This window comes from Chelonoidis abingdonii, chromosome 23, assembly GCF_003597395.2.
Source record: "Chelonoidis abingdonii isolate Lonesome George chromosome 23, CheloAbing_2.0, whole genome shotgun sequence".
NCBI classification, from domain to species: domain Eukaryota; kingdom Metazoa; phylum Chordata; order Testudines; family Testudinidae; genus Chelonoidis; species Chelonoidis abingdonii.
In genome coordinates this window covers 14,202,768-14,229,560 of record NC_133791.1, presented here as the reverse complement: position 1 = coordinate 14,229,560, position 26,793 = coordinate 14,202,768, and the positions used below count along the sequence as shown (strand labels likewise).

Here is a 26,793-nt window from a genome sequence, read left to right as displayed (position 1 = left end):
CTCCTTTCACTGGGACTCACCACTGAAGTGCCACCCCCTCTGGCCAGCCCGCTGGCAGCAATTCCCAGCCTCAGGGCAGCACAGTCAGTGGGCCCCCACACCCCCGTGCAGATGCTGGTCCCCCTGATGTTTGGGCAGTGGTTCTGGGCACGCTTTCCAGCACGGCCAGGGCTTCCAGACAGGGCCACACAGAGGATTCAGGGGGCCTGGGGCAAAGCAATTTCAGGGGCCCTTTCCATAAAAAAAAATTGCAATACTATACAATATTAAATTCTCGTGGCGGCCCCTGCGGTGCCTGGCGCAAATTGCCCCACTTGCTCCACACCCAGAGGCAGCCGTGGGAAAAATAAACCTTCTGCAGCTCAGCACAAACCCAGTTTTGAGAAAACTTCTTTACAAGGTATCACTGGGTCTCAGCATCAGCTAGTGCTAAAAGGCACTAGAGCTCATCAAAAGGGTTGGACAAATATTTTCTGTCAAAACTTTTTCTAGATTGAAAACTAGGGGGTTTTAAAAAGCAGAAAAAATCACGTCTGCTTTCCTTCAAAATTTGTTGTATTTTTTTTAATTGAAAAGCTGAAATTAGTCTGCCAAAACCTGAATATGGTTTGGGGTTTCAGAAGTGTGCGGCCAAATATTTGCTGTTTTCTGTGTTTGAATGTTTAAAGAAACAATACAAAAATTCTGCTTAAAAAAAATCCAAAACTTTTGAACCACCTCAGCTTGTGACCAAATGCCTGAGCTCATCCAGTCAGATTTTTCCAGGTTTCTGATACTCTGCTGGCTTCCTTGACTCATATCTGTCTCCATAACTTTGGTTTGACCCAATATGACTGTTCTTATGTTCTAATCTAAATGAACCCAAAGGTCCACCCAGCCCAGTATCCCATCTACCGACAATGGCCAATGCCAAGTGCCCCAGAGGGAGTAAATCTAACAGGCAATGATCAAATGATCTCTCTCCTGCCATCCATCTCCACTCTCTAACAAACAAACAGAGGCTAGGGACACCATTCCTTACCCATCCTGGCTAATAGCCATTAATGGACTTAACCTCCACACATTTATCTGTTTCCTAGACACTGGCTCCTTGGGGTCCCTCACAAAAACTGGAGACGGTTACTGTGGGTTTGTCTTTAGTATAGCTTATGTACATACTCCATGAACTGAGCATTTGAGCTTGTTCCAGAATCTGGGATGAGCCTATGTTGTGAAAACTGAAATGCTCAAAATAGCACGTGCATGTGAATGGACACAGGGTGCTAAAATTAAATTAACCTCAGGGTTCTCAAACTGGGGGTTGGGACCCCTCAGGGGGTCACGAGGTTATTACTGGGGGTCGCGAGCTGTCAGCCTCCACCTCAAACCCCACTTTGCCTCCAGCATTTATAACAGTGTTAAATATATTAAAAAAGTGTTTTTAATTTATAATGTGGAGGGTCGCACTCAGAGGTTTGCTATGTGAAAGGGGTCACCAGTATAAAGTTTGAGAACCACTGAATTAACCCCTCTGGAGCCTCGAGGAATGCAGGGGGGGGGGTCTCCCATGGCAGGGTTGGGAAGGAGGCAGGTGGTGTAGGATATTGCTCTTCTCATGTGATCCCTCCCCCCGTGGCTCATTTTAAATGAAGCTACCCTCCCCTGACATGAATCTCCCTATGGCACTGAAATTAAATATAGATTATAATTTGGCATTTGAGAAATGAAAGGGATGGTAGCCCTAAAGGAAAAGCTAACAGACTGGCTCTTCTGCAAGCCTCAAACTGCTGAATGAGCTTTAGGGTAGGGAAGACTGTGCTTCCCAAACAGCCTGGCCCTGCCCCCTATCTAACCCCCACCCACTTCCTGCCCCCCAACTGCCTGCCTACCAGACTCCCCACCGCATCTTGCTCCTTGTCCCTCACCAATCTCCCGAGACACACACCCCCACCACCCACCTCCGGACCCCCACTGCTGCCTGTCCCCTGACTAGCCCCGATCCCCTATCCACCCCTCCACTTCGAGTTCTGACGATCCCCGGAACGCCCCACAATATCCAACCCCCCGCCGTTCCCTCTCCCCCAGCCTCTGCCTCCTCCTCGTGGACCATTGACTGTCCCTGGGACTTCCTGCACCTTAGCCAGCCCCCAGGCCCTGGCTCCCCCCTCACCCGGAGCCTCAGTGCATCCAGGAGCTTCCGTCGACAGCTATAGCATGGCTCTGGTGGGGCCCCTGAGCCCCTCCCTGCTCAGAGACCCATGGTAGGCGGGCCGGGCTGCAAGCTCCAGGCCGAGCGAAGGGAGCTGAGTTCAGCATGGAGCTCGCAGCCCCACGCCCTTACCGTGCGGCTCTGAGCGGGGCGGAGCTCAGGGGCCCCACCAGAGCCACGCTGCAGCACTGTTCAGGGACGCTGCTGGATGCGCTGAGGCTCCAGGAGAGGGGAGGAGGTGGAGTCTGCCGGGGCCGGGGCGGGAGCCTCAGCCATTCTCTTGGGGACCCCTGCGGAGCACGGGGCCTGGGACAAATTGCCCCACTTGCCCCCCCCCGACTGCCCTGCTTCCAGATGTCCACCTGGTAGGGTTGCCAACTGTCTAATTGCTCAAAGTCCCGTGCCCCACCCCTCTCATAAGGCCACACCCATATCCCTCCCACTCTCTGAGGCCCTGCCCCTGCTCACTCCATCCCCCCTCCCTGGAGCAGGGAGTTTGGGTGTGGGTTCTGAGAGGGGGTTTGGGTGCAGACTCTAGGCTGGGGAAGGGGGCTGGGGTGCAGGAAGGGGTCAGCGTTTACCTCAGGCAGCTCCTGAAAGCGACCAGCACACCCCTCTGGCAGCAGCTCCTAGGCGGGGTCTCTATGGGGGCACAGACCAGAAGGACTCTATGGGCTGCTGCCACAGGCACTACCCCTGTAGCTCCCATTGGCTGCAACTTCCAGACAATGGGATCTGCGGAGTTGGCGCTCGGGGCGGGGGCAGTGCGAGGAGACCATCAGGTTCAGGTGGGGTTGCAAGGTTCTATTGCCAATCCAAACATTCTAAAATCATGAGTCGGGTTACACACACACACACACACACTCTCTCTCTCTCTCTCTCTCTAAACATCATGAGATTTTAGAAAATAATAAAATGGTGGGTTTTATTTGCTTTCCAGATCTTCAGGGTTCACTCTGCAGCCACAAAAACTAGAAACATAGTTTTTTTAAAGAGCATGAGAGCTGAGGTTCCCATGTAATCACAGACCCCCCCCCAGCTCCTGGAGCCAAAAGTAAAACTTCAAATATCACAGGACTTGTGATAAATTCACAATCATTAGCAACAATTTATTTAGAGCTATTGGCTCAAAAGACATGTTGTAAGAAGTACACTGTGCCAAAGACTAGACCACTGCCCAACAGAGGTTACAGTCCATACAGGGATTTTCAAGAGAGCCTAAGAAAGTAAGGAACCCAAATTCCAATTGGAGTTGGATGCCTAACTCCCTTTGGCATCTTTGAAAATCCACCCTTAAAGCATGAGTGAGCAAAACGTGGCAAGATAAACGTACAGTTCCCGTGAGGCCAGGCTGAGGGCAGTGCAGTCATGGTGGCATTAGGGCACCGGGGAGTGATGTCAGAGCAAGCAGCGTCACCTGGGTGAGGGGCAGGATCTCCCTGGATGAGTGACTGCTGAAAAGATAATGACTGGCAAGAGCGATCCAGCACCAGAATTTCCACCTGACAGCTCCCAAATATAGTGGTCTGCCCTCTGCCAGATGGTGGGAATGGCATCAGCTAGTGAAATCTCTAAAGCGCCCTGCGATCTTTTTGAACGGTGCTGTGGTACATACTGGTGAGATTACAGTAGTGCTCCGAGGCCTCTACCAGGATTGGGGCTCCATTTGATAAGTGGGGCACAAAGCCAGATCAGACGCAGTCCCTGCTCCAAAGCCTGTTTACATTAACAAACATCAGATACAAAATGCCGCATGTTCACTAGAACTCAGTGTTTTGACTTTCAGTTTTCCGTTTGCTATGGCGTGCTAAGAGCCTGATCCAAGGTCAATCTGAAGTCAGTGGAATGACGTAGATTGACTGCAGTAGCCTTTGGATCGGGCCCCAAGAATAAAGAAGAAACCAGAGCTGTGGAGTCTCTAGGTTGGAGCTCAGTTTCTCGTTTACAGGAGCTCTCAGTTTTATTTTAATTTCTGTTTACCACAGTGTTTTCAGGCTTATCATCTTTTAGTAGGTCAAGAGCCCCACGCACAGGCTTTTGCTGTGGTTGTCAGTAATTACATCCGTTGTGCTGTACTGTGAACATGGCACTGGGGAGAATGCAAATAAATATCCCATTTACTCGTTGGCTGGAAAGCAACTTTGTTGCAAAAATGAACTAAGTCATCTTGATCCCATGAGCGTGGCAGGGCTGATGCCTTCCCCTTTTCCTCTGGATTTGTGGTGTATTCCTTCGGGCAGCTTTTTTGAATAATGTAGCAGTTCAGCCTCATAAAACGGAAGCAAAGGGCAACCAGAAAATCTGATTTTGTTCCCCTTCTCCACCAAAGGCTTTGAAGATTAAACAATAATCCTTTCATGAATAGGCTTCTCTCTAACTAGGGTTATACATGCAGCTAATAGGATTTTTATGGCACCTCTACTTTGAAACCTGTGTTTAAAAATGCTGCCTTTTTCCCAAAATTGCTTATACGTAAGAACGGTCATACTGGGTCAGATCAATGGTCCATCTAGCCTAGTATTCTGTCTTCTGGGCCAATGCCAGGTGCTTCAGAGGGAATGAACAGAACAGGTAATCATCAAGTGATACATCCTCCGTCGTCCATTCCCAGCTTCTGGCAAACAGAGGCCAGGGACACTTCAGAGCATGGTTTTGCATCCCAGCCCATCCTGGCTAATAGCCATTGATGGATTTATGCTCCATGAATTTATCTAGTTCTTTTTTGAACCCTGTTATAGTCTTGGTCTTCACAGCATTCTCTGACAAGGAGTTCCACATATAGGGAAGATAGGATTTGAACCCAGGCTGCCTGACTCCAGTCCCCTCCTCTAAACACTAGACAACACTGCCTCTGAAGTTACTCTCTCCCCCCCTCCTCCCCCCACCAAATTCCCCTTATACAGTTTCATCGGGATCTGGTATTCTTCACCTCCTGTCCTAAACTAATGTATAGTGTTGTCATGCACTGTTAAACTGCTGCAATGTTCCAGCCCAGAGGTGGCTGTATGTTAGTGGTGAATGAAGTAATTCTTTCCTGTGTAGAGTCTGTAAAAAAAAAACCCTCTGGGTGAAATTCTGGAAATGAGCGGACAGTCTGACTAAAGGGCATGAGGGAAGAAGGAAGTAACCCCTTAGCCACAATCTGCAGTAGTCAGTTCTGAGTAACTCAACAGCCATGTCAAAGCCAAGGATTGCTGTGTTCAACCCTAAGCAGGTTTGTGTGCTAGTGGATTCATGATTTTCCTGGAGCAGTTCTTGACCCTGGTTCTCCCATCACATTTTTCAGGGGGCTACTGATTTGCCCTGAGTGGCCTCTGGAACCCTATCTACACTGTGGGCATTTGCAAACTGTTTCTAACATAGTTCTGTTCCCCTGGGTTAGAAACACTGGGGGCCCTTGGGTGGATGGTAGATGGTGTCTCAACCTTCGTCAGTGACTATCATGTCATCTAATTCCGTTCTGTAGATGTCTCAGCAACATGGTGCTGAAAATGCTGCCACCAGCCCATCTAGTCTGGGGTTCCTACTAACAACTACTATCATTAAGGAATTCAATGTGACTGCACCACTTCACGGAACAAGAGTTTTCAGCAGAGACAGAGAGCAGTATATATCTCCAGTCACTAGGGCTGCAGAAATAGTTACTGTATCAGATAAGGGAGGAATTGTACTGACAGGAAGAGATGAAATTGCTTAGATGTATTCTCGCTCATTTCACCAGATGTGCAGTTTTAAGCAATCAGTGGAAAATTATTTGAATGGTTGAGAAATTCAGACACCGTTTATTTCATTTTTGCTGTTGTTTCCCATTGCCAGCAGCTAGAATGTATCTAAAAGACCAGAATACATTAGGCTGAATACAATCTCACAGAAGAGCTTGCAATGCTGATGAGAACAGTTACAGCAAACATGGAAGTTAATTCAGAACTGAATAGTGATTTCAGGTGCCTCAATTTTTGGGTGTCCAATTCAAGACATCTTAAAGGCACCTGATAGTCGGAGGTTAACTTCTCAGCACTTCCAGAAAATCAAGCCCTTTTAAAGTATCTCATGGTTAGCACCCAAAAAATCCACACTAGTTTATTTTGCAAAATTAGGCATGACATTTCATGTTATTTTGCTTCTGAAATGTAGGAGTATTTTATTTATCTAACAGACATCCAGCAAGACCATTCAGTGTGTAGCATACCCATGAGCAACTAGACCAGGGAAAGTCAGAATCCTTTTAGAGGCAAAATTGAAGTACAAGGCCTAACTCTAATACAGATCAGTACATTCCCCACGATTGGAGTCGTATCAAGACAAGTCTGAACAGAACAACAAATCCTGATCCAACCTCCATCCATCCAGAATTCTAGATCAGACTCGTCTCTGGTTTTAAAGGAATAATATTTAGATTTATACAGCATTTTTCATCTGTAGATCTCAAAGCACTGAAAAAGAGAGAGAGAGACAAGGTAGGCGAGGTAATATCTTTTACTGGACCAACTTGGTGAGAGAGACAAGCTTGCCTCACCCATCTTGTCTCTCTAATATCCTGGGACTGACACAGCTACAACAATACTGCATATGTATTTTAAAAAAATACACAAGCATTGTTATACCCATTTTTCAGGTGTGAAAGTTGAGGCACAGAGAGGTTACATAACTTGCCTAGCATCACACAGTGAATCTGCGGAAGCATTTAAAACAGAACACAGCTCCCCTGACTCCCAAGCCTTTGCTCAGGCTAGTGAACCAGGATGGTACCCGCTATAACAAAATAATACATAACAATAGGAGGTCACAGTAAGTGACTAGCTGTATTGGTTAAAAGGCATATACCAGCTCTTCAGATGGAGCTATTACGGTCTACACAGGGTGAGGATCTAGCCCCCTTGCCACCATTATCTATGACATTGCTATTCGTGCATTTAAAAAACTTGCATTTTATTACTGTTAAAAGTTTACTTAAACTTAGCTCCTTATTAGTCTGGAGATTTCATATGGACCAATCCATTTTGGTAACATATGTAAAGTTATCTTAATAGGTACTAGATAGCTGTAACAGGGTCTCCCCAAACTAAGCATCAGACCCTGCTGCTGCCTTAGTTTCTCCACACTCATGTAAGCCCACAGGCCAACTTACCAGCCAGCTGCATCAAAGGAATTTCCACCACTAACCGTACTTCCTTCTCTTTTCCTAGAGTTGTATTTATTGTTCAGATACAGTCCAATATCAATCAGCTAGGTAAACCAGGTCCTGCTGCCTGGCCCCCCCTAAGACCTACTGCCTCAGAAGACCGCTTCTACTGAGCGAGCAGGTGTCACTAGCCAGGTCTGTCCCCTACCTAGTGTAACAAGCCCCTTTCTGGTACTTTCTCTGACCCAGAATCTCCAGCAATCCCCTCCATACAGCTCCCTCCCAGCCCCCAAGTAAGCTGCTTGTTGGCCTTATCTCCTCACTTGAGATTCAGCTAGTCAGTCATAGGTGGGAGCCACTGGGCTATGCCTGACTTCCTTAAAGAGGTCTCACCCTGAAACAATAGACTGGGACAATATTTTCTTTTCTTTTCTCATCAGCACCATCTTCTTTTTACTGAACTAAGAAAACTTACAGCGTGTTGATTTTGCTCCAAATGCAATTTTGCATTCCCTTAGACCATTGTCTGAACACTTTAGCCCCTTCAGACAATTGCAATTTGCTTTTTTCCCTTAATGCTCCCACTGTACTCATCTGTCTCTATGGGCACGTGCTAGTCGGTGGCTAATTGACCTTGACTCCTTTGGAATCTACCTCTACTAAGTCTTTGTGCAGCTAATGCAACGGCCTTATGGTCGTGTGTTCCTGTGGTTCGCAAGGTGTATATCCTTTGGACACGTAGAGACCCAGGGACAAACCTACCAGATCCCACCATTGCATGAACACGTGCCTTATGTGACATAATGCCATTAGATGAAGTCATAGCTGCATTTTTTCTATAGTAGCACAACACTGTGTTGTGGCTTGTTCAGAGTTAGTTGGAATGGTTCGGGGGACGAGGGGGAAATTTCCATGCACAGTTCTGGTGCCATTTATCTATGACTCATCTGCAGTATAATACAAAGCCCAAACGAGAAGCATTGCCCCAAAACTGTTCCAGCTTGTGACTGGCAGGCAACCCAGTAGAACAGACATACCAGTTGGATCTAAGAGCCGAGCAGCAAGTGCCTACCTCATGCTGACCAACTTGGCACGCTCTGCAGTGATTATGACTGTGTGTCCAGTTTTACCTCCCCTTGGCTGGCATGTGTCTATTAATCAGGGCTTTCACATTTGCAGGTGCTTGCCATACCTGACTGCCGTTCCTGCAGGGAGGGCTGGAACTTAACTCACATGGCACTATACAATCAGGATGTCTCCATGTACACTAAAATGCATGGCAACTCTTGTTGCCACGTTTCCTCATGTCTAGAGGTAGTGCTTTCTTCCAGAGACTTTAGGCCATCTATCCTGCAGTTATTAAGGATTTGATTTAGTGGCATCATACAGCTGTTAGATATTAAGGGCCTCAATCCTAACTCCACTGAAATTCCACTGACTCCAATGGGCTCACAAATTATATCTAAGGATCCAGAATCTGCTGGGGCTGAGTTTTCAGTACATCTTTTCTTGCTGGAGGGTGAAGAAGATCTGTAGTCTCCTCAGACAAGACATGTCCGCTGCTCTTCCTTAGGAGCTCAGTTTTACTTGTTACCTAAGTCAGACAGAAGTTTCTTGTGAATACAAAACCCAAATTCCATCCCCTCTACCTCTCCCCAGTAGAGGTGAAAATAGTTCATTGTGTGTTCCACAGGGTCACCTAGACAAATTCGTCTACATGGAGCTATGAGCTCTTGCCTTCGTCTCACTCCCAGTTCTTAATCTTCTTCCCAAATGAGACAAGCCCAGCCCAACCCAGCATGTAACCATGAGCCATCAGCCTTGCACCAGGCGGCCTCTGACTCACTGGTGGATCTGGGTCACTTCCAATTTCAGGGGCTGGTTCCCAGGGATAATGCCTTAAATTACTCTTAGCATGAATCGGCAAGCAATATTTTTGGCAGAAAGACAGAGCAGGCAACACTCCCTCTGTTGATTTGGTGAAAGTCCACAATGCCCATCCAAATTAAGGGCTTTATTTGCATGGGTACATGCAAATAACCCTCTGTAACTCCAGCTTCAGTGGGAGACCTGTCATGAGTTAAGGACTGCAGGAAGTACAGGACTATACCCCACTCCTTGTTTCTCCACTCTGGGTGGTTGTGTTATGTTATGATTTCAAGATGGCAGCCCTCGGACTGGGGAAATCACTTAAGGATGTTTGGTGTGAGCAACATTTTTTTATCTTGAGCACTGGTCATGTGGATGTCTTCTTGGAGTGGGGGTATGAAAGCCTCCATGCACAGCACTTTGGAAGTCCAGTCTCGTTAAGCAAGCCTTTCTCCACCTGTTCTACAACTATTTTTCAATTAGCTTTAGTAACAAACGCCACCACTGGCCAACCCCAGGATCTGAACTCAGAACTAGAGCTGGTCAGAGAAACTTTGATGGAACCATATTCTTTAAGACTATGCAGTTCCATCAAAATTGAAACATTTTGGGAAACTGGGTCAATTCTTCTGGAATTTTGTTTAAGGAGAAAACAGGGAAAATAGTTCTGACAATGTCATAATTTCTGGGTTTGACTTTTTTGGAATGAAAGATTTCAATTTTTGTTTTGAAATTACTTTGTTTAGATTTTTTATTTTATTTTGCATTTTATTATATAATAGTCAAAAATCTATAAAAGTCAAAATAGAAGGGAAACATTTCCATTTATCAAAATGAAATCTTTTGATTGACCTGAAACTATTTTCCCCTGGAATTTTCCATAACAGAAAATTTCAGAATTTTCAGTTTTTGTTCCTTTTTGGAATGAAGCTAAATTTAGAGATCTCAAAATTCTTCACAAAGTGGAACTTCCATCTTCCCAGAGCTCTACTCAGAATTCTCAGTATTAAGACTCAGACCTTGATTTACCTCCCTGCATATAGCTACATCAGTTCTTCCACATTTCCTCTCCTAATCACTTATGCAATATTTGTGAAGGCTGTCATCTCAAGCCTGCTTGATCTACAGGGGTAACTCCAGTAGCTGGCAGCAATAGTGGGCTGTTATATGTTCTATGTGGATTAGCCACTAGAGGAAGACACAACATACACTTTATATGTTTACATTAATGTTACTGGTTTTGTGATCTTATGTATTTAAATTGTTATTTACTCTGTCAAAAATGTGACCATTAAATGTCGGACTGAAAACATTCAGGAGATGCCACTTAATTAATACTTCAGATTCTGCCTGGTTCAATTTTTAACTGGGTATCTTTCCAAATGTGTGATTAATGCCTAGCAATTCCCAAGAGGCACTCTGAAGGTTGGCAACAAAGAGTGGAGTTTCATGTACATAAATAAGCTCCTTGTGCTCTCAGTTTCCCGTTGGGCTCCCATTCTGTAAAGCTGAATACCATCCAAGGTTGGATGTTTTACAGGCAGAGGGCCAAGGGCAAGTCAGCTCCGTAACGATTAGAAGAGAACGTTAAGAACTGAGCTTGGTATCACTTCTGTAACAGTGAAAGAAAAGGAGGCTGTACTGATGAAAAATAGAAGCAAGAGATGCAGCCTGTTGCAGACATGAAATAACAGAAGCGTCTACCAGAATGTTAAGTAGAATTTCCTTGCCAAATTCCTGTGTGGTGATTACATGCTCTGTCCCTGCATATGGTTATGTCAATACTTTCGCATTTCCTCTCCTACTCAGTGGTGTCATATTCTCCTGTTAAACATCCCTTGCCTTTCACCACAAAGCTGTCTGCATTTCAGAGGCAGGTGGCATGATTCCTGTATGTACATATGATTGATTTATCCATACCCAGACAGTTTGTTTGATCTCACCTCTCTCATAACTCTGCTTTTCAAAACAGATTTGCTTCTCCTTGCTTGTCTCTCTGCTGCCCATTGGCGGTGGCTTTCTCCTCCCTTCAACACTTTCCTTAAACCAGTGGGACTCATATGCACATATCAGAGGGCAGAATCTGGCCTGTTGTCCTGCCTTTCCTATGTTCCCTCTCCTTGCCTCCCCTCTGGTGCAGTACAACTGCCTGATATATCCTGATTCATTTGCATGGCATCTAAATAGCTCCTTTCCTCCTACATCTATATTACAGTTCCCGTGGCTGAGTATTTTTAAGTCTTTGACTCAGTCGCACTGTTGACCTTGCCCATGGCTGGTTTGTCTCTCTTTGGGGCTCCTGGATTCAAATATGTGATGAAAAACACCTTGCTGCTAACAAAGGAAATGACTCCCAGGTGAGCTCTCAACAGGTAAAGAAAAGGGCCATTCAAAGTGACATTTGATGCCACTGTACTAGAACAGAGGATAGTGTGTTACTCAGTAGGCGAAGTGTTTTTTGAGTAGGTGAAGTGGTTTTTGAGGTTACACTTTTGTGGAGGAAATTGGTTACAAACATTTACGCCATCTCTTTTTCAATACAGTTCCAGTGGTTATTAAAACAAGGTATTTAACAACTGAATAAACCAATGATACTGAAATAGCTTTCACGTGATACACACGTCACGGTTCTTTCCTAGAGAAACAGTAAACGGTATCCTAGTGCTCAATGAACAGCTGCTTTCAGTTGTCAGTGGGGCTCATTGATGCAAAACTGGCATTTGGACAACTGATTTTCCTACAGAATTCAGTAAGTCTTAGGTCTGACTAAAATGTAAGGGCCTGATCCGAAACCCAGTAATGTCAATGGAAAACTCACGTTGGTTTTAATAAGCTTTAGATCAGGCTCTTAGTTAAGGAATTGTGTGGGAGTCTGAGGCAAAGCCAGCTGAGAATGTGGGTCTTTCCATTGACTTCCAGGAGCTTTGGATCAACTCAAATATGCTTTCTGCAGCCATTATGCCCATGGACCAGCTGCAGGATTGGTCCTTGAATGTGACATTCACCCCTGTGCAGAGAACACACACAAGATTTATGTGCCACTTAAGAGCTCAGTACTTAAGCAGGTACCTCACTTTAAGCACACAAGTGGTCCCATTGAAATCAACGGGATTGTTCACATGCTTGAAATTAGTCACATGCTCAAATACCAGGCTGAATTAGGGCCTATGGGCCAGATTTTTAAAGCTGTTTTGGTGCCTAAGGATGCAGGTAGGAACCTAACTAACTCTCGTTGATTCAATGGGAGTTAGGCACATATGTGCCTAGCAGATGCAGCCTCTAGCATGCTAACTGATTGCTCCTAAATCCATATTCAGGCATCTAAGTTGCCTAATTTTCAGAGATGCTGGGTACCCAGGACAGTGGAGCTACCTGTCTGTAAGTGAGATCAGAATTTAACCCAGTATATTTAACATTCCTTTTTCTAAATACTTGTTTGTCCCACTCAATACCCAAGAGGAAAAGAAAAAAGAGACGGAGGAAAAGAATGAAGCAGAAAATACGTGTTGTGAGTAGAGTGACCAGACAGCAAATGTGAAAAATCGGGACAGGGGTGGGGGTAATAGGATCCTATATAAGAAAAAGACCCAAAAAATTGGGACTGTCCCTATAAAATCGGGACATCTAGTCACCCTAGTTGTAAGTGATGTTCTCCTCTGGATAGAGACTTGAGTTTCATATTATGCTTGCCTGATCTTTTCCCCTTCCGCGTTTCCTTTTTTGCCATTCATGCTACTGAACCTTGCAGGCCTGGGGAATCTCTTCATCTCAGTTTTCCAAAGGGCTTGTCTGACATCTATTCTGTGGCCTTAAAAGAGTAAAATTGATCTTTCCTCTTTGTGGATCTCTTAGTGTGCCACTTGACTGTACTGGACCTGATCCTCAGATGGTGGAAACTGGCAGAGCTGGCGCAAGGCCTTTATGCCTAAAGCAAACCCAACATTTACTTAGAACCTAGGGCCCCGATGAGCTCCCATTACTTCTAATAAATAAACGGAAACATCCTTTGTGCCCAGGAATTTATAGCAATAATCGTACCACAGTAAGACCACACTGATAATAATACAGAACCATTGAGCCAGAAAGTCCCCAAAGTGCTTTACAGACTGCAGCAAATGGACTGCTCGGCCACTGCTGAAATGCATCCACTTCTGGGGAGGAAGACAGCACCCAGCCTATGTCAGACACGCTAAACAATCATTCATAGGGAGGAAAGGGAACTATTATAAGAAGCTAGGCAGAATGTATGTACCAAGGTTTGAATTTGGTCAAGATGTCAGGACCAACACACTGCTTAGCTTTGCAAAAAGCTCTCTGAGCTCTTCAGTGGGGCAGGAGCTCATCTATCCACAGTTTTAATCCAAGCAAGGACACCTCCAACAGCATATTCTCCTTAACGCCATCCTGGGGCACTGGCTCAGGACTGACTCACAGGGAAGAATGTCACCTACGGAATCGCCAGCATCGCTTCTGGTAGCAGCAGGTACTTTCTAGCAGGTATCCCACCCAGACATTGAAAGCTTGCCCATGTTGGTGAAAGCACATGAGACTGCAAGCTGAAAGAGCAGGGCTGCTCCTACAGATGCTATCTGTCAATTTTGGAAGCTGTGAGTGCCCCAGAGGCTGAAAGGTGAGTCAGGTTTTTGATCTCTTGCTGCACAATGTTGAAGTGACTGCAGATGAGGAAGTACTGCCCCTGCCTGACATTACTGTCTATCCATGGTATTTCTAAAGCACAGCTCACAATGGGATCTATGCACTGGAGACCAATGAAAGGGCCTGATCCTTCAAGATTCTGAGCGGGAGGCGTTTCACGGCCTCATTTCCCACTGATCTCCTGCAGCACTCCAGCGGATGTTCACCACTTTACACAATGAGGGTCAGCGACAGCACTGAGGGTGCCCCAAAGGGCCAGAGCTTTCCAGTCTCCCCACCCTGTTCCAAAGTACGTGTTGATTTTCAGTCACCTAATTTCTCTTCCTTCTCATGTTTCCTCTCTCTTTTTATCCTTCCTCCCCTGTGCGACGTCAAAGCAATAGACAAACCTGGTGGGCTGATGCTGGGTCATGACAGCTGGAAGCAATCTCACCGGGGCTGGTCTGTCCTGCCCCATTCAAGCTGGCAGTCCCAGGTCCCCACAATCATCCCATGAGTGCATTTTGTGTTTGTGGGGGGCCCATCCAGAGAGAAGAATGGATCGGTCAGGTCATTGGGTGAACATTGCTATCATTTCACTGTGGGCCCAGGTTCATCTCTGAAAATTTTCTGGAAATCTTTTACTATAGGGAATCGGTACTGGATTTATCTGGGTCTCCCAGCATGAACACAAGACAGACACTTTAAACAAAGACACGCCACCGTGTTAGGTCTGAACAGAGTTTCCTCTCGCAATGGCTACAATATGTACAACCAAAGAAGTCTGCGTTTCATTCATTCTCTTCAGATTTCTTTCCCATTTGCTGGCCACAATGTCACCGTTGATTTCAGTGAGTCCTGTCTTGCCTGAACAATCCAATTCATTACACATTGGTGACTTCCAGGCTGCCAAAGCGTTCCAAGCGGCACTGCTCTGGCCTACTTAGCTTCATATCCTCACAGCACTCTTCGTTTTTGAGAGATCCATAGTCGTCATGGAAATCAGCGTCTTTTCCGCTGAATCCCCTTCCAATTTTCCCCAGGGGAAGCTGCAAATGAAATCAGAGGAACGTAAGGATAATCCATCATCGTATGGAGATTTTTAAGAGCAGGTTAGAAAAACACGTCAGAGATGGTCTAGATAATATTTAGAGTGCAGGGGACTCGACTAGATGACCTCTTGAGGTCCCTTCCAGTCCTATGATTCTATTGTCCTGGGGAGAAAGAGACAGGATGCATGATATTGTCATGGAGGGAAGGGGGCACTAGATCTGCTTAATCAAGAACTGACCCAAAGCTCCTTTAAAATCCACTTACAGTCAGGAGTAGGATTGTAAAGATGTCATTGCCGCAGAGTTCCACATCACAAGAGCTTCCAGATCCAAATTTGCTCAGTAGACAAAGCAAAGGTTTGTTTCTTTAATTGCCAGCACTGGAAACTCAAATCTGGAATCTGAGGGCATATCTACTGACTTGGGCTCAGTCTAAGGAGCTATTTAATAGCAGTGTAGACTGGAGCTCAGGCTATAGGACACTGCCAGTGGGGAGGATCCCAGAGCTTGGCCTCCAGCCTGAGCCCAAATGTCTACACTGCAGTTAAACAGCCCCTTAGCCCGAACCCCATGAGCCCAAGTCACCTGGCACGGGGCAGCCATGGGTTTTTAATTGCAGTGTAGACATACAGCAGACAAGGCTCTTGCTCTCAGGAATAAGTTGCCATAGCTCCACTGCAGCCAATAGAGTGACACTGATTTACACCAGCTTGTCTGGAGAGTCAAACCTTGTCAGTTCTGCCTTTTGCACCAATAGCGTTAATAACGATTCTGTAATCAGAATGGCACTGACACCTGTTGATTCCTGAGGCAGTACCAAATCCAGCTCACTCACCCATAGCTGGACTGGCTGTTGTATGAGGAGACAAGAATGTTTGTTCGAGAGACATCAGCAGGGCTGCATTTGTGTTAAGTAAGAAAAAAGTATTTTTTTTTTAAAAAGTGTAGTAATAAGCAGAAAAGTGACTCGAAATCTGGCTCATCTTTACACACTGATCTGGTTCCTGAGTCTGTCTTACTGACACAGCTGACGAAAACAGGTTCCTATTGCTTTTGTACGCTTACCTTTGCCCAGCCAGTACAGCTGCAGGAGAATAGGGTGGATCTATGCTGGTTCAGGTGTCCTCAATGGAATTTTTAACTAAGTTCTGTCTGCAGGTTCCTCATTGCCAGTCATACCCGCGCACAGCTTGATTGTCAGCTCCCTCGCTGAGGGGCCTGATTCTGCCACTTGTACTCAAGGTACTTCTAGTCAAACTACCCAAATAATGAGGGACCACTCAGCATGAGTAAAGGTAGCAGAATTAGGCCCTCCATTTGCAGGGCTGGCGGTTAGGAATTTATTATTATTTTGTGCTTATAAACTGGGTGACTCTAACCCTGAGTCACTGAGCTGTAAGAACCAGGGAAGTTCCAGGGTGGCATTTTTACAGTTACTTTTTGGAGGAGAATCCACCCACGCTTTAAAAAAATGCCTTGTCTGATTACAGCCTCACATTAAGGCTTGAAATATGTTTGCCTAGTTTGCATCCTGCTCCATACTTCCAAACAACCACCCTGCAGCTTCCACCAGGGACTCCACGTTCTCTGTCTGTTGTTCCTAAGGAAGAGGTTGGGAGGGATGGTTTCAGAATCTGTCCTGAAGTCCCCCATTTTTTCCCCTTTAAATCTAAAGGCCCAGGGCCAGTTCCTCCATGGGTGTTAATCAGTACAGCACCATTAAAGTCAATGGTGAGATTTCAGTTTGGATCAGCTGAGATTCTGGCCCTTGTTTCAGGCTGGCCCCGTCTTCTAGCCATCTGGAGTGGCATGGCACATTGCCAGTCAATGGAGTTCATAATACTGGCCAGCAGGGGGCGCTAAAAAGCAACACGAGATAACCCCACAAAAGGCTGAACCGGTGCTCCTCTGAGATCTCTAGAGAAAGCTTTGACTCTTTCCAGCCATTGCACTGGGCTGCCTTAGACTGCTGGCCCAACACCTATGTGTATAAGAGTATTTCTAAATATTTCTAAGACTATTTTAGAGTATTTCTAAGATATATATAGATATGTAGAGACATATATAGAGATATCTAGAGAGTGAGTGTGCAAATTTTTAAATGAATACAATTAATTATTTCATTAGCTCACACATGCCTTTTCTGAGTATCTACATCCCCAATTATCATGGCGTTGAAATGACAATTCCAAGCAGAAAATCAGTCATTTCCAGCCGGGAGAGGGGAGTCAGTTGGACTTGGTGATTAGATGGCCCAGCCTATGCAAGTTATAATTGGTTTGTTATTGAGTTACTCATCACATAAATTCCAGGCTTAAAAATGCCAACTTTCCCTGGACACAAAAAGGCTTTTCAGTGCAATTTAATTACCTTAAAGAATATGATTTATAGTCACCCATCTTGCATTATGCTGCTTAATGCCCTTACTCACGCACCTGGCTGATAACTGTTATTAGCATCAGCGGGGAAAAATGCAGAGGGGTTTACTAGGGCACTGTAGAGTTGTACTCCTGTCCAGTTTTTCATGGGTCTCTATCTGAACCTCCATAGACTGTACTGATAGGACCATAAAAGTGAAGAGATAGAACTTCAAAGGGAGAACAGCAGGAAAAGGGAACCTGATCCAGAGTAAGCAGTAATCAAGTCATATTTTCAAAACAGCTCAGGCCCATATTTTTCAGTTGTGTTTAGTAACCAGTTTGGGCAGTAGTGTCATATTTGCCTCCCTGCCAGCCTCCCCTGTAAAAATGTGAACAGACTTACCCTGCTTGCTTTGCATTTTAAGCTGTTCCCCTCCTCCTTGTTCTGCCTGGTAGCGCTGGAGGAGCGCCTGAGCGAACCCTGTTTGAGGAGAGTCGACATTCCATACCGGTCGCTCTCTAGAACACCTGTAGGGCTGAGCAATGAACAGGCACTCAGCTCACAGCAATTTTTAATGTGGAGTCAGCAAACGAAAGAGCCACGTTCCTAAGCCCTTCCAGGTTGCGGGGGGAAAACACATCAAATTGAACAAGTGGTGGCTGGATTTTTTAAAAGGGCTGGTTCGTCCGATGACCAGCCAATAATTGAGGCTCAATTTTAACATACATGCTAGGGCAGGATTAACGTGATCTCATGCTGCACAGTGTATTCTGATGGCCGCAGGGATCAAGAAATAATTTCTTCCCCCCTTCTCTATGTGTAGAGGTGCGTATTGGCCAAGTGTATGGCATTTTTGCCTTCCTGTCAAGCATCAGGTACTGGTGACTGGCTAAAAGTCCCATGAGCCAACATTGTCTGCTAGAGTCAGGCCCAAAACAAAACTTCAACAAACCCAGTATTTGTGAAAGGCCAGATTCAGAGCCAGACTTTCCACCTGGCCCCCTGTGTCTGTCATGAGATGAACAAAAACCTGGCTTCATGTCCCTAGAAGCTTCAGAAGAGGTCAGCTCCATCTGTGCTCTGACTTGGAACAGCAAATTCCTGCTTCCCAAAATAATCAACTTTAGACAATGAACAGCACTCTGGGCTTTCTAGCTGGATATAAATGAGGGTGCATTTGCCAAAGAGAGATTTTACAGGGTGCAGGGAAGAAGACATAACAGGCCCCTTTCCCATCTGTGCTGTGACACAGTCCAGTCCTCTCCATTGCTCGCAGTTCATGTCACCTGTTTCTTGCTGCCATCCAGTCGCTTTCAATTTGCCTTCCCATCAATCGACACCCTGGCTTTCTACCTCCCAGCACCCATTCCCACCCGGTGCCACAGTCCCAGGCAGCCAGGTTTTCTTCTCGCTCTGCAATGTTAGGTGGTGGTGACACAGTGGTACACAGAAATCTTTTTGCTGCTCCTCCGCTTGCTTAAGGGATGCAGGGTCCAAGTAGGGTGACCAGATGTCCCGATTTTATAGGGACAGTCTCAATATTTGGGGCTTTTTTTTATATGGGCTCCTATTACCCCCTACTCCCTGTCCTGATTTTTCACACTTGCTGTCTGGTCACCCTAGGTCCAAGTCAGTCCTTGCACCTGCCTCGCTTTTGTGCTTTTCATGGACATTCCCCTTTTCTTCACAAGTGTCATTTGATCTCACAAGCCAATCTCCTGTGGCCAGCAGTGAGCTAGGCTCCATTCTCAGTCACCTTGGGGCCAGGGTCATTCAGCCTCCCCACTGTCAATGCACGTGCTTTGATTTCACACAACTGCTTGGGAAGCGACTTGTATATCACCAGCCTTTCCGTCTCCCCCTCTTCCTGCTGCTGGCTCACCAGCTGCTAAGCTGGTCTAATTCTCTCTCTGCAGGAGGGAGAAACCATTGTTGACAACTCAGGATTCCTCTAATGGGAGAAATGGATTCAGGATGGTGCCTCCTGGGTCCCCCTCTGTGAAGTTCCCCTCAGACACCTCATCATCTCTGATAATCTCATATCCTGCTTCACCCCTGAACGGTATAGCCTGGAGAAAGTCAGAGTAAACTTCCTCTCATTGCCCCTCTATCCTGAGCTGAAGGGACCATCTCTGGAAATGAGGATGGGAACATTTTCCAGACACATAAGAACATAAGAATAGCCATACTGGGTCAGACCAAAGGTCCATCTAGCCCAATATCCTGTCTACCGACAGTGGCCAATGCTAGGTGCAACAGAGGGAGTGAACCTAACAGGTAATGATCAGTGATCTCTCTTCTGCCGTCCATCACCACCCTTTAACAAACCAAGGCTAGGGACACCATTCCTTACCCATCTTGGCTAATAGCCATTAATGGGCTTAACTTCCATGAATTTATCCAGTTCTGGTCCTGACCTCTCTGCCTCTTCTACCAGTTGGGACAATGGACTGAAAACCCACAACTTATTCTGCGTAGGTCTCCAAAGACCCAGTAAGATGGCAGCACCTTTAAAATTTCTCCTGACATGTTGGATTTGAGCAGCTGACCTAGAAGTGAAATCCTTCCCATCTCATTAGCTGTGCCATGAGCCATCCTTTGGATAGCTGGTTTTGGTGCCAGGAGGGTGGGCTGTGCCTTTGCCATTCTGGCTGCATGACAGTAACAGAGCAGTAATCAGGGCAGGCAGAAACATCGCTTTCTAGTGGATGGGTTCTGCAATGTACAATGCTGCCTGCCATCCCCAGCGCAACGCCTTCTGCTATCAACACGTCTAATTGCTTGTACAATATTGACAGCTCAGGAACTCCAGGGCTCCCAATTTGCCTGGGCTCTTTGGGGGTGTGAGTATGTGTGTGCAAACAAAAGCACAATATTTGCACTGTGAACCATCTGTTTTGGGTGAGTCAACTAACCAGAGCCATCTGTATAGTCAGGCCTGCAGAAGCTTGAAATCTCACTGCCTATGCTGGAAATTTGCAGGAGAATTCCCCTCTGAGCTCTCAACTCGATACTTTGCATAAATCCTGCTTGTGTGGACAGAAGTGCCAGGCAGTGAATGAATGCCGTACACGCCATGCAGACCCACGATGCAGAGGCCTCTACTCTACATTGCCTAAGGTAACAGAAGTCCAACTCAGCCTATTATAGAAAGTTGTTTTTAAAAGTCAGCAAAAAGAGGAGATAAACAGCCTGATACTAATTGGAGTGTTTAGGTTGCAAGAACTGTGCTAAGGGATCTGCAAGTCTCCTCGCAATGTCACAGGGCGGCGTGAGAATGAGCGGAAAGATTCTAGAGATGGGTGAAAGGTTTATGTTGGAAAAGAGTGGCATGTATTTCCATTTCCTTGGGCATCGCTGACCTGGGTGGGGGGGTGTCACTATATGGATGCTGGGGAAGAGGAAAGCATGGAATGAGAGGAGTGAGCTTCACCACAATGGCTGCCACACTCACCAGCACTTGGGGCCCAGGATCCACCAGGACACTGTTGGGCCTTCATCATATTGATCCTGCGAGCCATCCTGACCGGAGCAGGCCAGAGAGAGGGAACAAATGACATTACCAGCTGCCCTAGCTTCAGCTCAGTTCGGAAAGATGTCTGGCATGTGGGAGACTTTGCTTCCTGCTCTCATTCCCTCTTTCACGTGTAATTTTCCTTCCTCACCTTATTTCTCCTCTTCTCTGTCTCTCCTCTTTCTAAAAATTGGCTCAGCTGGCCAAGACAGCTCCATCTTTGCAACACTGCTGGAAGCCTGGTGACCAGAAAGACAAGCTAAACGCAATGCCCTAAACAGCCCATTGTGGGAACAAGCTCGGAGTAGCTGATAAGACATCCGGCAGTGCCTGCATTTTTTCAGCAGCAAAGTTGCAAGTGAAAGTCAGCACCAGAACCAGAAGCTGTATTTTCTAGTTTAGCTGTTTCTTTCTCTCCCGGTGTGCATGTGTGTGTTCTGTCTTAAAGAAAACAGAATGGATATCACCAGCAGCAACAATACTCGCTCCACACCACTGCAGCAAACGTCGTCTCTTTTTCACATCCAACAGGACAGTTAATACTCTCTGAAAGACTGTCACACAGGGGTGTCTTCCTACCAACAAATACTAAATACAGCTCAAATGGGTTTTTAACGGGTGGTTGTTACAATCAAAGTAAGCCATGATCATTTGACACAGACTTAGGGTGACCATATTTCCCTATGCTGAATACAGGACACCTGGTAAAATTACTCATATTCAAGTGAGTTCAATGGCAGTCAATCAGAACTACACTGCATAAACATTCAAATTAACATCAAGTTGACTGAGCCCCTGTTAAAAAGAAATACTGAGTAGCTGGATGCTTTTTATTTACCTTCTTATCTTTAAGGCTTTAGGGTTCCTACAGGGAGAGGTGACACACACACACTCCCGGAGACCTCTCTCACTGGGGGGCACGGGTGTGTGACTGACGAACCCAACCCTCCCTTCCCGGTGCCTAGCTGGGCGCTTCATGCCTAGCTGGGCCCCCAGGACGGACCTGCCTCTCCTTGTACCTGGTGCCACGTCTTCCCAAGGCAACAGGTGGCAGGGGACACACAGGGTCACATGCCCCCTCCCCAGATTTTGGCCAGGATTCATACCAGAATGTGGCCAGCAGCAGCCTTTCGGCGCAGCGCGGGAGGGAAGGGATAGGAACTGCTTCCAGCTGCAATGCAGGGGTAGGCAAAAGGGATGACCTGGCCCCTGTCTTTGCAGAACTCATCTCTTCCCACCCCCCACCCTGCTCCCCTGGGCTGGAAGCAGCTTGTCCCTTCCTGCCCACACAGCATCAAAAGGCAGCTAACACCTCCAGGCTGATGCTGGCCACCAACATAACCCAGCCGCCACCTGTCCCCCGATTACAGCGCGGGCAGGAAGGGGTTAAGCCCTAAGGACTCATTGTGCACCAGGGCCCAGGGAAACTGACTGCAGGGGCTTCAGTGAACCCAGCCAAAGAGGTGGCTCAGCAGAGGACTGTGCCTGGGGATGGAGTGGGTGAAGAGAGTCCTAAGCCCCTGCCTGGGGGCTACTGTGGATCCTGCAGGGTTGGGGAGTGAACAGGTTGGAAATCACTTCCCCCTGCCACTCCAGAGCTTAGCTGAGGGGCAGGGTGGCTTCCCCTTGCCAGCGCGGTGTGGGGCTTTGGAATATGCAGGGCTTGGCTCCTCCTGGCCAGTGCCCCAGGCTGCAGGGTCTGGGCCTTTCCTAGGGCACTAGCTCGGCCAGAGGCAGTAGGGAAAGGAAGGAGCCTGCCGGCCAAGCTGTTGGTGAGCTGAGTGCTCTGCACAGCTCTGGGAGCGGGACACACCCCGTAGGGGGGAGATGGAGGAAGAGCAGGGCTGGGGGGAGTGAAGGGGCAAAGCAGGGAGAGGACAGCAAGCAGGGGAGCATGTAAAGGGCTGACGGGTGGGCAGCAGAGGCGACACGTAATCAGCCTTGCACACCCACCCCCATCAGCCATTGAACCCCCCAATCACCACTGGCAACAATGAAGGATGACATTTGCATCCTAGTCGACTCTGACCTCCCCAAAGCACAACAGCTGTGAGAACGGTACAAATGCTTCAGTAGATTAGATTGGATCTACACAGTTCAGCTACAATCACAACAGCTGGCTGTATTCTAGCCTCAATCTACAATCATTGGGTGTCAGTGTGAATGTTGTGCAAAGCCTGATGGGAGAGACCCACCCTTTATGAAACCTCCGCACCAATCAGAACTTTCAGCAGGACCTCAGAGCTCGCCAGCTGTCGATTTATCAGCATTTCATCCATTGGTAGCAGCAGGCACTCAGGTTTTTCCATCTACAAATCAATAGGAGCGAAACACATTCCCTGTGTGGAAGGCCAGCACAAGGCTTATGCACCACTTGAATCGCACTTAATCCCTCCAGACTGAGCTTTATCCACTACTTACGTGAGGATCACTGTCTTGGCCAACAACAGATACTGACGCACAGAAGCCTACAGCTGAAAGCACAAGTCTCTACAGTTTGAACTAAAAAGCCAGATTCTGTAGCAGGGGCTATAACAGACTCATATCCTGTGTGAATTAGGCACACAGGGGGCACATAATAGGCACAGATTAGTGGGTTAAACAAGAGATTTGTGCTGGCTTTCTGACAATGGAGAATTTCACACTGGGATTGTAATTCCAAGCCAGTGGTACACAGGACATTATTTCAGAGCTTCAGAGAGTTTAAGACCAGAAGGTACCATTAGATCATCCAGCCTGACCCCCTGTATATCGCAGACTATTAAATTTCACCCAGATACCCCTATACTAAGCCCAAATGCATTAGTTAGATTAAAGCGTTTCAGTCCCCAGGAGCCAGAAGGAAAACAGAGGAGATCGAGATTTTGCCAATGTCTGAAGCCCTGCAATGGCATGGGATTGGTTAGGTGAGCTAAGCCCAAATGGTCACATCAGGTGAACCATGCCCCAGAGGAAAGAAAATACACCTCACAGTCCCTATCAAGCTTGCCTAGGAAAAAATTCCTTCACGACCCCAAATGTGGTGAGTAGTTAGACCCTGAGCACGTGAGCAAGACCTCCAGCCACGCATCCAGATACTTAATACTTCAAACTTGTGTCTGTCCATCTCTTCATTTATATAGGACCAATGTATCTTAGATGCCTATATACAAATGCAAGAAGTGTGGGTAATAAGCAGGAAGAACTGGAAGTGCTAATAAATAAATACAACTATGACATTGATGGCATCACTGAAACTTGGTGGAATAATACACATGATTGTGGAATTTTAGTATGGATGGGTACAGCTTGCTCAGGAAGGATAGACTGGGGGACAAGGGAGGAGGTGTTGCTTTATATATTAATAACGTACACATTTGGACTGAGGTGGAGATGGACATAGGTGCGGGCTCTGGGCTGAGGCAGGGGGTTGGAGTGTGGGAGGGGGTCAGGGAGGCGGTGCTTACCTAGGGGGGCGTGGCTCCCAAAGCAACCAGCACCCCCCCCCTTACAGCAGCTCCTAGGTGGGGCGGACCAGGGGGTCTCCGCGCGCCTCTGCCCGCAGGTGCCGCCCTTGCAGCTCCCATTGGCCGCAGTTCCTGGCCAATGGGAGCTGCGGAATCAGCACTCAGGGCAGGGGCAGTGCATGGAGATGGCTGCCACAGGGACATGCCAGCCACTTCCGGGAGTGACGTAGCACGGAGGGAGGGAGAGAGGAAGAGTGGGCAAGGAGCTGCCTTAGCACTGCTGGCACATCTCTGCGTGCCCCTTGTGGGGAGGGGAGCAGTGGGTCTCCATGTGCTGCCCGAGGAGGGGGCAGGGTGTGGAACCACTTCCCCCCAACCAGGGGTGTGCAGAGATGTCCCAGAAGCCATCCACTTCCGGGAGTGGCATGGGGCCACTGGCCATGGCATGCAGTCACCCTGCCTGAGCTCTGCTGCACTGCCGGCCGGGACTCAGGGGCAGGTTGTCAGATGAGATTTGTCCTGCATTTTGGGGGGCTCCCCTGTCATTGAGGGCTCCGTGCCACCACACAGTCTGTTTCATGGTAAATCTGCTGCTGGTCCCAGCAGCTGTGGAGAGACATTTTTAGAATCGTTGCACAATCTCTTGTAAACTAATTAGGTGAATCTAACCTGTTGGCCTCTTTCCGCAGCAAAGGATCATTTTTTAATGATGTGCCTCTGCTTTCAAACTGAGTGCATGGAGCGAAAGTTCACCTGAGGTTTTCCAGGTGATAGCAAAGACTGAGCAAAGATCCCTCAGAAGTGATGGGATATCTACAGCTTACAAAGAGTTCATCAGCAAACTGCTAGGTAGCAACTTTGATTGTGTTCTTTTGTACTTTGAGGAAGACTGGTCGCTTATTAAGGGACTATGGTTTCATATAAAACCAGGCAAATAACTATATTCATGCAACATTTGGATGAGGTTTCAAACACAGAAAAGTCAGGAAACCTAATGTTCTGGCTACCATGGCAACTGTAACTCAGCCGCATTGTGCATGTAAAGTGAACACCACAGGCAGTGGTGGGGGTTGATATCATAATCTGTCACAATCGGCCTTAGCTGTCAAAATGGTTCTAGAAATGCTAACTCAAGATCCAGCAGCACTGGCTCTCTTTCCCACAGGAGTCTCCTTTACCAGCACTGCACAGGATTTGGGACCATGGGAAAGGCCCTATGGACTTCACTGGATTTCCATGAAGTAGCATGAGCTCCTGCTGGGATTTGTCCTGGTTGCTACTGTGTAGTCCTGAGGCCACTCTGCTGGACAGAAGAGTGAAACCAGAGTGGCAGAGATTGGTGGTTCCGTTTCAGAGTCCAGGATCTGCCCCGTCACCTCATCAGTGGGCTCCTTATCTGTCACCCCCAGGGAGTTTCTTGAGCCTTCCATGGGTGTTTCCATAGTCTAGTCTGATCTGTTTCATGCTTTTTCTTGCTCTGAATACACTTCTGACTTTCAGAAATGTAACTTGGCTGAAGAAGAAAGAAAACGCTCTAGCTGCCATCACCACAGTCTAGATTTGGGTGAGGAACTTTTTTAGCTTTTCTTAAGGGTTCTTTTGTGCCTGGTGGCAAGATCTCAAGGCCAAAGCCAGACAATCAAGAAAGCAGAGAGCTTTAGAAAATGACATCCAGGACTTTAACACAATGGGGATGTAAGATAAGCACTGAGGTAGTATCATTGTGACAGGAAAATTGAAAGAATCGAACAGAAGTTGAATGTAGCTTTGCAGAATTAGGAACAGATGGCTAGCGAGGGCTTATGCTGGAGAGAGAGAAAGTGCTGGAAAGTAAGTTGAGAGTTATGATAAAACACTGAGGAAACCTTAGTTGGATACAGATCTTAGCCACTGTAGGCCCATTGCAGCTCAAATATCATAGCAAGGTTCTACAGAGCAAAGCAAACAGTTCCATAGCTTAGAAGCTGGGATAGAGATTCATCCTCACTCTAGGTGAAATTTGCTCCTATGCAGACAGCCCACATAAGACCTATGCACCTCAGCACAAGACTGAAGTTGTGCATAGATGTTGTGCTGGCCTGCTGCACAGGGTTATGGAAGGTAGCACTTTACCTAAATGAGGCCCATCTAGTCCCGGTCAGAGAGATCCAGTGATGTAAGGATCTCCTTTCCTTAGGGGAGGGTTGGTTGGCGGTATCCCAAAGAGAAAAGAGCTCTGTGTTTTATATATATTGATAATATGGTGACTTATCGTTATACCACTGAAGAGCCAACCCACGTCACCACCATGTCATTCTTTGCCCCCAACCGCAGCGGTTGGTCCACATAAGTATGTTGGCCCACACAAGTTGTGCCACCAACTAAGGACAAACATTCAATACAAAACAGAACTCTCTGGGTAGCTGGGAAAGTATCACTTTCTTCATCAACAGCCTTATTTTAAATAAAAAAAAGATAAAGAGCCTGAAATTGTGCACAAGGAAGATGTTGAGTGGAACTCGAGCCGGGTGAAATTGTTCAGACAAAAACTTTTTTTCAATTAAAAAAATACAGCTTCAGCAATATTGAAATGTTTCATGAATTCATGTCAAGTTGGCCAAATTGTT

At 46.8% G+C, this 26,793-nt stretch overlaps 1 protein-coding gene across 7 annotated transcripts in view; it reads right to left on the bottom strand.

The window, feature by feature from the left end:
• Window positions 1-26,793, bottom strand: part of KAZN (kazrin, periplakin interacting protein) — a 747,760-nt gene that overhangs the window by 308 nt on the left and 720,659 nt on the right. For 6 of the 7 annotated variants that reach the window (XM_075060171.1, XM_075060172.1, XM_075060170.1 and 3 more), the window contains 2 exons: window positions 17,630-17,762; window positions 13,117-14,863 (listed from right to left, as the gene is read on the bottom strand). In XM_075060171.1, coding sequence (XP_074916272.1) covers window positions 14,699-14,863; window positions 17,630-17,762 — 298 coding nt within the window. In that variant the 3' untranslated portion in view covers window positions 13,117-14,698. Of the gene's footprint in view, window positions 1-13,116; window positions 14,864-17,629; window positions 17,763-26,793 lie in introns of those variants that run through there. The other variant, XR_012654761.1, reaches the window with a different exon arrangement.